General features: G+C 48.4%; 2 protein-coding genes across 9 annotated transcripts in view; one reads left to right on the top strand and one right to left on the bottom strand.

The window, feature by feature from the left end:
* Positions 1–2,412, top strand: part of SLC25A18 (solute carrier family 25 member 18) — a 27,128-nt gene extending 24,716 nt beyond the window's left edge. For 5 of the 8 annotated variants that reach the window (XM_017891348.1, XM_017891351.1, XM_017891349.1 and 2 more), the window contains 2 exons: positions 408–483; positions 909–2,410. In XM_017891348.1, coding sequence (XP_017746837.1) covers positions 408–483; positions 909–1,050 — 218 coding nt within the window. In that variant the 3' untranslated portion in view covers positions 1,051–2,410. Of the gene's footprint in view, positions 1–407; positions 484–908 lie in introns of all 8 variants that reach the window. The other 3 variants (XM_017891347.1, XM_017891353.1, XM_017891354.1) reach the window with 2 other exon arrangements.
* A 1,035-nt stretch (positions 2,413–3,447) lies between these two features.
* Positions 3,448–11,880, bottom strand: part of ATP6V1E1 (ATPase H+ transporting V1 subunit E1) — a 49,917-nt gene continuing 41,484 nt past the window's right edge. The window contains exons 6-8 of the mRNA XM_017891346.1: positions 8,002–8,165; positions 5,110–5,197; positions 3,448–3,634 (exon numbers count right to left, since the gene is read on the bottom strand). Of these exons, the coding sequence (XP_017746835.1) occupies positions 3,572–3,634; positions 5,110–5,197; positions 8,002–8,165 (315 nt within the window). The 3' untranslated portion in view covers positions 3,448–3,571. The remainder of the gene's footprint in view (positions 3,635–5,109; positions 5,198–8,001; positions 8,166–11,880) is intronic.

The following is an 11,880-nucleotide window of genomic DNA, read 5'->3' as shown; positions in this document are numbered from 1 at the left end:
ACCTTTTTTTTTTTTTGACACGGAGTCTCAATCTGGTGCCCAGATCGGAGTGCAGTGATGCAATCCCAGCACACCACAACCTTCACCTCCCCAGTTCAAGTGATTCTCCTGCCCCCGCCTCCCAAGTAGCTGGGACTACAGGCCTGCGCCACCATGCCTGGCTCATTTTTTTTTTAGTAGAGATGGGTTTTCACTATGTTGGCCAGGCTGATCTCGAACTCCTGACCTCGTGATCCGCCCTCCTCAGCCTCCCAAAGTGCTAGGATTACAGGCGTGAGCCACCATGCCCAGCCTATGACTCAGTTTTATATGTGGTAGCTCTAAAGGAGGACCCAGCCACTTCGTGTTGAGGGGAGGACACCAAAGGTAAGCTGTTCACTACTTATTTTAACTTTGACTTGATTTAGTTCTGAAAACTCGAATCCAAACCCTCAAGAAAGGCCTGGGCGAGGACATGTACAGTGGGATCACCGACTGTGCCAGGTGAGAGCCAGTGTCCCCTCAAATGGTGGCTGGGACCGGTTCCTCTGCATGGGCGTCTGCCTAGATCAGATTTACAGACCAGCTTTCATGCTGGGCTCTGGGTTTCTTAGAAGTCTGTCTTTCCCTCACCTCTCAGAGAAAACAATGTACTGGGAGCCTTTTTCTTCTTTGTGGTATCCCTACAGCATCTCTCACCAAAGATTCTAGCCACATCAGGCCTATTTCCAAGGCCTTGACCCAACTGCTTAAGTAACCAACCTGCAGGCACCTAGCGGGCGAGGCACAGCCCCACACCGTTGGCCCCTTGCTCTTGCTGTGGAAGGCACTATTCTCGAACGAGAGGTGCACAAATGGAGAGGCCACCACCGAGGGCTGCTGGCAGACTGCCCCTGCCCATCAGCTCACCGGCTCTTCTTTCTCCCCAGGAAACTCTGGATTCAGGAGGGACCGTCTGCCTTCATGAAAGGCGCTGGCTGCCGGGCACTGGTCATAGCACCTCTCTTTGGGATTGCTCAAGGGGTCTATTTCATTGGGATTGGAGAGCGCATCTTAAAGTGTTTTGAGTAGACAGAGCTGGAGGTCAGGTCTCTGCACTCGCCGCCCACTCTCTAGCCCATTTCACTTAGCCTAGAGGGGACAAGGGCAGGCGGGGCCGCTCTGGCCTGCCTTGTCCTCTACGTTGTAGTGCTACCTCAATCTCGGGAGAAACAGCCCTATAGTCTAACAAGCTGAGCACAGCCTTCTTCCCCTGCGTGTCTACACTCATTTTCCTTTGTGGGCACAGCTACCAGGGGCTTTCAGAAGCCCCTACCCACCTACTTTTCAATAAAAATACTACTTTAGTTGTATTAATTGCAGGACCTTAACAGGTAGTCAAAATAGAAGGGTTGTTTCTATATTTTAACATCTCAGTCAAACTCAGCAACCTTCAGTCAGCTTGAGGATTTAGCATTGTTAATCTTGGACTCTATAACTTGAGTCCTAGCACTGATTTTTGAGGAAAAGGAGGATCAGAAGTTCAAGGGACCATGCCAAGTCCTCAAAGTCAGCACCTCGTTTGAGACCAAGCACCCTTTCGAATCCCTGGATGGCTGAGGGGGCTGAGGCCGGCTCTGACTGGGCACAGCCCTTCCCTTCCCTTCCCTTCCCTCCCCTCCCCTCCCCTCCCCTGCCCCAGAGCCCAGGCTCTTGCAGACCCCTCCCTGTATCCGAGGAACACTATTTGAAATAAAGGTGAACGGTTACAATCTCATCTCTTCATCAATGGGTACAGCACAGGCTGCAGTGAATGGTGTCACCATCTGCTTTTCTACGTCCATTTCAAACCCCAACATTAAAAAGGGCACAGAAGCAGACCCCCATGACTCTTCAAACTGATACTTATTGGGGGTGGAGGAACACAGCCACAGGGAAACATCTGCTTGTTAGTGACACTGGGCTTTAAGCCTTGATTCTATCCCTTTGTAAGTGCATCGTCTTGAGGAGCTGAGTTTGCTGTGAGAGCCGTCCTCATGCACCTCGATTCCTGCCCCATAGGCTGCTACAGGAGAAATAATGTCACAGCAGCGGGGCCAAGTCCTAAGAAAATCAGCACCTGCTGCAGGAGCTGGTGTTTACAGTAGTTCCACCTACTGTGAAACCTGGGCTAACGAGGAAGAGGATGGCGCCAACATGGTCAGCCTTGGGAGCCTCACTTTCTGTTATGAGAACTGTATTTGAGTATGGGCCCTGGAGACAGACCTCAGTTCAAGTCCCCGCTCCACCATGTACTAGCTGCAAGGCCCTGGGCAGCTCTTAGTCGTCACCTACGGAAAAATAAAACATGGGGCAGGGGAGGAAGAACAGGGCCTCTGTGAAAGGATCTGGTTCCAGCACACAGTGACCTGCTCTAAAATAACTTGGTTTTTTGGGCTGGATGCTGTGGCTCACGCCTGTAATCCCAGCACTTTGGGAGGCCGAGGTGGGCGGATCACGAGGTCAGGAGATTGCGACCATCCTGACTAACCTGGTGAAACCCCGTCTCTACTAAAAATACAAAAAATTAGCCGGGCGAGGTGGCGGGCGCCTGTAGTCCCAGCTACTCGGGAGGCTGAGGCAGGAGAATGGCGTGAACCCGGGAGGTGGAGCTTGCAGTGAGCCGAGATCGCGCCACACACTCCAGCCTGGGCGACAGAGCAAGACTCCGTCTCGAAAAAAGAAAAAAAAACTTGGTTTTTCTCACTCGGGCAACACTAATACAACTATTTCCTCGATAAAGTTGTGCAGCCCTTCTAGAAGCCAGCTCACACTGAAGAGCCATGTGGGGCGTGTGGCAGATCACAAGGGTGGAAAGAACGCTCCCCTCCCGGGTGATGGGCTGGGTACAATGAACAACAGCCCAGGTGACACCCAGAGGGTTAACGGGTCCAGGTGCTGACAGCTGTCACCATCAAGTGCCACGGGGATTGGGAAAATACTTCTTTTCTAGGTGCCTCAATAAGAATTTGACTCTGTCAAAACCTAAATTTGTAGTGCTTTACACTAGAAATCACATTAAATCCATGTAACTCTTTTAATAAATAAATCATATTCATGGCTTAGGATTTAAAGCACATTTTACAGAGAGGAAAACCGGCTGAGGCGCGGGAGAGGTGACGAGCGCGAGAGCGAGCGGCGAGAGGGACTTACTGGCGAAAGGAGTGGTTGGCCCACACGCACCTTAAGCCTCAAGAGTGGGACTGCAGGGGCCAAAACGCCAAAGAGCAAAGGAGCCAGCGCGCGGGCGTAGCCAGACGGAGAGGAGACCCAAGAAGCCCATGGACCCACCACCGCCCCCTTCCCTAGTGCTGATTGAACCAACCTGGACACTGGGTTACTTTCAGATGGAAACTGGTGAGTGGTCCTGACATATTACATGAAGCTTCCACCACGGTGCAACAATAGCAAGGCATAGTGACAGGAGAGGCATCCACGGATAAATACAGAGATAAATACAGAGCAATACTGGGGCAGTAAAGAGGAAACTACAGAGACATTCGTGTTTCTTCAAATATCAGAAGCTTCCACATCACAGCGGGAGAGCTGAGGATGAGCTCCACCTCCTGAAGGCTTAGTCCAAAAACTTCCTGTTGGCATTTGCACCAAACAAGGCTCCCCGGACTTCTGGCATCATCTGTGGAGAGAAGGTGTAATAAATATGCAATGTCAGCTGGAGCAGTTGTAGAGTACTGCACATCTTAACCACAGGTGGAAAGCCACGAACCTACATGGCTGCGAAGGACTCACAAAGCCACGCACATCAAAGCCACCCTTTCGTTCCCTGAAGCACAGTAACACATTCATTGGTGAGAAGCTTGACTCATCCCAAATCTAGGGTTCAGACTGCTTACAAAAGGGACACATTTAAAAAAACCAACAAAAACCCTAAAGTCACTACTATCTCAGACTTAACTCATCATAATCATCTCATCACAATATGCTAGGTCACCTACACTCTCTTCAATACACATTTACTGAGTGCCTACTATGGCCACAGCAGCCGCACAGAACACTTCCAATGCCAGTTTAGGCTGAAAGCACTTGCTACAGCCACTGATGAATCCTTAGGAGGACTTAACTCTGGATTTCTAAGGCTCTGCTGTCCAACAGGGCAGCCCCGGCTATAGCTGGTTATTGAGTGCTGAGAAACTGAATTTTTCGGTTTCATCAAATATCTGTGAGTGAGTAGTGGCTATGATACTGGATGAGACAGTGGCTACTAGGAAACAATGTTCTGAGGTTTAAGTTACCAGAATATGAAAAAATCAAGGTGAAAGTGCTTTAGTTATAAGACAAGTATCTGCATAAACAGTAAACTGCCCATCTAGGTCAGGGAATAACTAGGTTAGCAGCCACAGCAATAGACTACCACTAGAAGGCTAGAAGATGCCCAGCATTTTAGAACAAATGGAATTTTCCTGGCTTGTTTCCTAGAGTTCATGTGTACAAATCTGGAAACATCTGAAAAGCCAGCAGCTTTATGATAATTCCTTTAAACAAGTATTTGTGGCCTCGTGCGGCGGCTCACACCTGTAATCCCAGCACTTTGGGAGGCCAAGGCGGGTGGATCACCTGAGGTCAGGAGTTTGAGACCAGGCTGGCCAACATGGTGAAACCCCGTCTCTACTAAAAATACAAAATTAGCCGGTGTGGTGGCGTGTGCCTGTAATCCCAGCTACTCAGGAGGCTGAAGCAGGAGAATCACGTGAACCTGGGAGGTGGAGGTTGCAGTGAGTCGAGATTGCACTCCAGCCTGGGCAAAAAAGAGTGAAACTCCATCTCAAAAAAGCAAAACAAAACACAAGTATTTGCTTTAGTTTCCATGATTACTGTTACAGAAAAAACTTGTCAGCACCTTACATGTAGTAAAATGTACAAATTTGAATCCTAGGTCAACAAAACCCTTGTTCTGAACCCAAATTCACCCTCATGTAAATGTTATTACCTTAGCAAATGCTACTGCATGCCCAATTCTCATTCTTTTTGAGCAAATGTCCAAAAATGTGGAAGGACAGCAACAAATCCCAAATACCAGGGAATGGACATGTGTTGTCTGTCCCACTTCAAAGTAACAGCAGACCAACTACCAAGAAGTACCCCCACACTCACCTGCTGGGCTATGAGATCCAGCCGGCTTTCCAGGGTGTTGGAAACCTTTATTTTACGATCCCCATTATAGATCTCAACTCCACCAGCTCTGCAAAAAAAAGCACAGGAAATAATCATTTTCAAAGAGTTGAGAAAGATACATGGTACCCTTTACTCCCGCAGAGGAATGCCCTCGTCTTGGTGTGTAGACTGTGCAACCTAAGCAACAGGCTTGAAAGGAACTGAAAAAGCTTCCGAAGATGTAACGCACAGTTGGTTTCAAGACACCTCCATCCCTGCCCAGACGTCCATTATATCAAACAGTGTAGTATTTGCACACAACCATCACACATCCTCCCCTATATTGTAAATCATGTCTACAGCACCTAAAATAGCTAAGACAATGTAAATGGTTGTTACACTGTAGTGTTTAGGGAGTGAAAAGAAAAAGTTGGTTGAATTCACAGGTGTGGACCCCAAAGATACAGAGAACTAACTACATTCATCTCAATAACTCATTTACCAGGTGACACTGTGTGTTTTTTTGTTTTTTTTGAGACTCACTCTGTTGCCCAGGCAGGAGTGCAGTGGCGTGATCTCGGCTCACTGCCACCTCCGCCTCCTGAGTTCAAGCAATTCTCCTGCCTCAGCCTCCCGAGTAGCTGGGATTACAGGCACCTGCCATCATGCCTGGCTAATTTTTGTAGAGACGGGGTTTCACCACGTTGGCCAGGCTGGTGTCGAACTCCTGACCTCTGGTGATCCGCCCACCTCAGCCTCCCAAACTGTTGGGATTACAAGAGTGAGCCACCGCGCCCGGCCTGTGTCAATTTGATTTTATGTTACAGAACCTGTTTTAATAATCACAGCCAGCCCTCCCCAACAAAATGAAAAAGGAAGGATTTCATCTCAGTTTGCAAATCAAGAGTCCTCATCTGAATGTTTTCTTAAGCCCAATCCTGCTCATCACTGATAAGGCCCTATCACGACTGCATGTGTGTCTGATAAAAGACGTCACTGCTGGCCGGGAGTGGTGGCTCACCCCTGCAATCCCAGCATTTCGGGAGGCCGAGACAGGTGGATTGTTTCCATTCACAAGTTTGAGGCCAGCCTGGCCAACATGGCGAAAGCCCATCTCCACTAAAAATACAAAACTTTGCTGGGCACGGTGGGGCACCTGTAGTCCCACCTACTTGAGAGGCTGAGACAGGAGAATTGCTTGAACCCAGGAGGCAGAGGTTGCAGCAAGCCGAGATGGTGTCACTGAACTCCAGCCTGGGCAACAGAAAGAGACTCTTACTCAAAAAAAATAAAAAATATTAAAGAAAACAAAAACGAGGCGCCAGTGTGTGCTGGCACGGCCTGCTGAATTCCCACAGCTCTCTTGTGACGGGCCAAGACGCGTGCAGATCACGAGGTCTCAGGAGATCGCGGCGAGAACTCGATCCTGGAGGCTTAGCACGGCTGACAAACCCTCGTCGTCTACTAAAGGAACAGGCAAAAAGGAGATCTAGCGCCGGGCGAGGAGCCTTGTTTTGCAATGCCATACGAGGAAGTTTTTTTGACTAGAGTCCTTTTTGCAAATGAGCTTCGGTCCTCAAGCTCTCGGTCGGCGGCGCCCTGCAGTCGCCAGTGTCTACTCAGGGGCTGAGGCAGAAAGAACGGGGCGTATAACCCGGGAGGCGAGCTTGGCAGTGAGGGCTGAGATCGCTGGCCACTGCACGATCTGAGTCCTGTGGCCAAAAGCGAGACTCTGTCTCAAAAAAAAACAAGAAAAAAAAAAAACAAAGACAACAGAAAAAAAAACCACCCTGTACTGTTCCTAGTTCTATTTCTTTTTTTTTTTTGTTCTTTTTTCTTGTTTTTTTTTTGAGACGGAGTCCGTGGCATCTGTCGCCCAGCGCTGAAGTGCAGTGGCCGGATCTCTAGCTCTCATGCCACGCTCCGGCCTCTCTGGGGGTTCACGACCATTCGTTCCTTTGCCTCAGCCTCTCGAGCAGCTGGCGATCTATTCAGGCGCCCGCCACCGCCCCGGTCTAGTTTGTCTCTTCTAGTTTTTTGTAGTTTTAGTAGAGACGGGGTTTCACCGTGTTAGCCAGGATGGTCTCGATCTCCTGACCTCGTGATCCGCCCGTCTCAGCCTCCCAAAGTGCTGGGATTACAGGCTTGAGCCACCGCGCCCGGCTTGCTATTCTATTTCTAAGGAACCTAATTACTAGGCATACACAATTCTTGTTTTGATAAACTATTACTTAGAAGGAGGGAGTAACTACCTCAGCATCCAATACAGAGATCCGGTCCTAGCTTTCATTCTGGTGGCCACCTCCCCGCAGAAGGAATGCAGTGACCATAAATTAGACTTTTGTTTTGTTTTTTGAGATGCAGTCTCACTCTGTTGCCAGACTGGAGTCCAGTGGCGTGATCCTGGCTCACTGCAAACCTCCGCCTCCCGGGTTCAAGTGATTCTCCTGCCTCAGCCTCCTGGGTAGCTGGGACTACAGGTGCGTGCCACCATGCTCAGCTAAGTTTTGTATTTTTCGTAGAGACAGGACTGGACTGTGAGCAGAGGGTGGGCTGGTATGATAGGGAGTCTGGCTCCCTAGGCCGTGTTGGCCAGGATGGTCTCGATCTCTTGACCTTGTGATCCGCCCACCTTGGCCTCCCAAAGTGCTGGGATTACAGGCGTGAGTCACCACACCCGATGATACTAGACTTTTAGAGTGTATTTAGCCAGCCAACAAGGGAGAACAACAGAGCGCAGCCAGAACAGGAGCAGCTGCAAGAAGAACACATTACAGCTCTAGCCTTGTGTCTAAGAGTGTGTTGGCGAAAATACCATTTGAAAAAGGCCCAGTATAAAGGCCACTCTCCCAGGGAGAGAAAGTAGCTGTTAGCAGCAAGAATACTCCTTACATGTCTTCAGGCAGGTAGGACTCCTGGTCAATTTGGACATCTACATCATTTTTGGTAGCAATTTTGTACATAGGGATTGCCTTCTGCACTGCAGCCTGGAAATACAGAAAACAATGAGAGGTATTACTAGAAACTATGAAGCAGGTATCCAAAAATTCAACAGACTATACAAGCAAGGATATTTCCATTTATGCCATGTAAAAGAACAGAGGCACTGCTGGTGGGAATGTAAAACGGCACAGTCACTGAGGAAAAATGACAGTCTGCACAGAGGAGGGAAGAGACGCGAATGGCTTCTGTCAAGATTTAACAGGGCTTGGCCAGGCGTGGTGGCTCACGCCTGTAATCCCAGCACCTCAGGAGGCCAAGGCGGGTGTGGATCACGAGGTCAGGAGTTCAAGACCAGCTTGGCCAAGACGGTGAAACCCCATCTCTACTAAAAATACAAAAATTAGTGAGGCGTGGTGGTGCGCACCTGTAATCCCAGCTACTTGGGAGGCTGAGGCAGAGAACTGCTTGAACCTGGGAGGCGGAGCTTGCAGTGAGCCGAGGTCACACTGCTGCACTCCAGCCTGGGTGACAGAGCAAGACTCCATAAAAAAAAAAAAAAAAAAAGTTTAACGGGGCTTGGCAGGTGATTAAACATGCCAGAGGCAGTTATCAGGTTTGAAACATGGATCAGCAGGAGGAAGATACATTATCCCCCTAACTGAGAGTGTTAGAAGCTGGAGGTGCGTAAGGAGGGAAGGGAAGGAAGAGAAGTTTGGCTGCTGACATGAGCTTAAACTGGTAGTTGCAGATGAGGGGGGGACAGCAAGCACCAGAAACAGTGGTGCCATGCCACACCCACAAGGATGGTTCTGATCAAAACAACAGTATAACGGTCCTCAAAAAATGAAGCACAGAATTACCACATGATCCGGCAATTCTACCTCTGGGTATACAGACAAATGGATAGAAAGCAAGACAGATATCCATACACCCACGTTTGCAGCAGGATTATTCACAGTAGCCAAAAGGTGGGAACAACCCAAGTGCCCAGTGACAGATGAACGGATCAGCACAACGTGGGGCACCCACACCGTGGAATATTATTCAGCTTTACAAAGGAAGGGCATTCTGACCCACACTACAGGACCTTGAAGGCATTATGCTAAGTGATATGAAACAGTCACAAAAGGACAAATACTGAATGTTTCCACTTATATGAGGTGAACAGGGGAGAAGAGAGGAGATAAACAATGGAGAGTTAGTGTTTAATGAGCACAAAGTTTCACTATGGGAAAATGGAAAAGTTCCGAAGATGGATGATGGTGATGGCTGCACAATGTTGTAAATGTACTTAATGGCACAATGTATGGTTAAAATGGTAAATGGTATGTATATTTTACCACAATTGAAAAAAAAAAAAAGAAAGGCTGGGCACGGTGCCTCACGCCTGTAATCCCAACACTTTGGGAGGCCGAGGCAGGTAGGTCACAAGGTCAGGAGTTCAAGACCAGCACTGGCCAACATGGTGAAACCCTGTTTCTACGAAAGATACAAAAAATTAGCCAGGCATGGTGGTGTGCGCCTCTAATCCCACCTACTTGGGAGACTGAGGCAGGAGAATTACTTGAACCCAGGGGGAGGAGGCTGCAGTGAGCTGAGATTAATACTACTGCACTCCAGCCTGGGCAACAGAGCAAGACTCCATCTCAAAAAAAAAAAAAAAAAAAAGCCGGGCGCAGTGACTCAAGCCTGTAATCCCAGCACTTTGAGAGGCCGAGACAGGCGGATCACAAGGTCAGGAGATCGAAACCATCCTGGCTAACACAGTGAAACCCTGTCCCTACTAAAATACAAAATTAGCCGGATGTGGTGGCAGGCGCCTGTAGTCTCAGCTACTTGGGAGGCTGAGGCAGGAGAATGGCGTGAACCAGGGAGGTGGAGGTTGCAGTGAGCCGAGATCGCACCACTGCACTCCAGCCTGGGCGACAGAGCGAGACTGTCCCCCCCCCAAAAAAAAAAAAAGAAAAGAAAAGAAAAGTGGGTTTTACCACTATCTTGCAATTCGTGTGGTGGACATAATTAATAAAGTCTTGTCTTTGAACAATATTGTGCACACTCAAGTAACCATGTAAATAAATCCTTTCTTGGAAGAACTGAAGACCAGCCACATTTCTATTACTTTGTTGAACAAATCAATGCATCTATTCAAGGGTTCCTTGTTTTCATATCTAATGCAGCACCACTTTGGAGAGCTAATCACCAATTCTGGACACTGATACTGTAGAACTTTCAAGAAAAAGCTTGCTTGGCACCCAGAAATATCATGGTGTTATCTAGAGAAGGCTAGTGAGCAACTGAAACCTCCCTCCACTGAATGACATCACCTTGGTGAATTCTCCATTATGATGTTGAGCTCTGTTTTACAGGTTAATAAATGAGGCTGTCAGCATAAACACAGACTGGGGTTACTGAGATGGTTTCTAACCTTTTATTATAGTGGAGAATGTACAGTTAAGGGGAATGAATATCTATGTTCTCTAGCTGGCACACACTTTCTTTCCTAGTGCACAAGTAACTTAGGGAGACAAACTATAATAAAAATGCAAATAGGCTGGGCACAGTGGCTCACGCCTGTAATCCTAGCACTTTGGAGGACCGAGGTGGGTGGAGAACTCAGACTCAGAGCTGACCAGACTCTCTGGGTGCCCACATTCTTCCTCTAGGTATAGGAACACATTCAGTGAGGTTAGAGCTCAGCCTTGCTTGTCTGGCAATAGGCTACCTCCTAAGATGGCACTGCCTATCTTTGTTCCAACCCAAAGTGCTGTTTCCATTATTTGATTTTTAGATTACAGTATTACCAAGTTCCTAGAAAGAGAGAAGGATACTAGCTTGGATGGCAACTTGACTCTTAAGAAAACAGATTAGAGGCTGGGCGCGGTGGCTCACGCGTGTAATCCCAGCACTCGGCGAGGCCGAGGAGGGTGGATCACAAGATCAGGAGATCGAGACCATCCTGGCTCACACGGTGAAACCCGTGTCTCTACTAAAAATACAAAAACTAGCCGGGCGCCTGTAGTCCCAGCTACTCGGGAGGCTGAGGCAGGAGAATGGCGTGAACCCGGGAGGCGGAGCTTGCAGTGAGCTGAGATCGCGCCACTGCACTCCAGCCTGGGTGACAAAGTGAGACTCTGTCTCAAAAAAATAAAAAAATAAATAATAAATAAATAAATACAGGCAGGTCGGGTGCGGTGGCTCACACCTATAATCACAGCACTTTGGGAGGCCAAGGTGGCTGGATCACGAGGTCAGGAGTTCAAGACCAGCCTAGCCAAGAGATCAGCCTGGCCAATATGGTGAAACCCCATCTCTACAAAAAAAACAAAAATTAGCCAGGCATGATGGCGGGTGCCTGTAATCCCAGCTACTCGGGACACTGAGACAGGAGAATTGCTTGAAACCAGGAGGTGGAGGTTGCAGTGAGCTAAGACCGCGCCACTGCACTCCAGCCTAGGCAACACAGCAAGACTCTGACTCAATAAAAAAAAAAAAAAGAAAATAGATTAGAGGCTTCAGTACACTTAAATACCTACAATGTGTTAAAACTCCTATAATTCCCATGGTTGAGCTGTTTTCTATTAGAACATGCATTTCATCCTAACATTTTGATGGATGGATGGAAGGAAGGAAGAAAGGAAGGAAGGAAGGAAGGAAGGAAGGAAGGAAGGAAGGAAGGACAGAAAGAAGGAACGAACAGGGCACAGTGGCTCACGCCTGTAATCCCAGCACTTAGGGAGGCCAAGACGGGTGTATCGTGAGGTCAGGAGTTCAAGACCAACCCAGCCAAAATGGTGAAACCCTGTCTCTACGGAAAAAAAAAAAAAAAAA

The sequence above is a fragment of the Rhinopithecus bieti genome, unplaced genomic scaffold, assembly GCF_001698545.2.
Source record: "Rhinopithecus bieti isolate Rb0 unplaced genomic scaffold, ASM169854v2 scaffold_20777, whole genome shotgun sequence".
Taxonomy (NCBI): Eukaryota; Metazoa; Chordata; class Mammalia; order Primates; family Cercopithecidae; genus Rhinopithecus; species Rhinopithecus bieti.
This window is presented reverse-complemented; position numbering and strand designations above follow the sequence as displayed.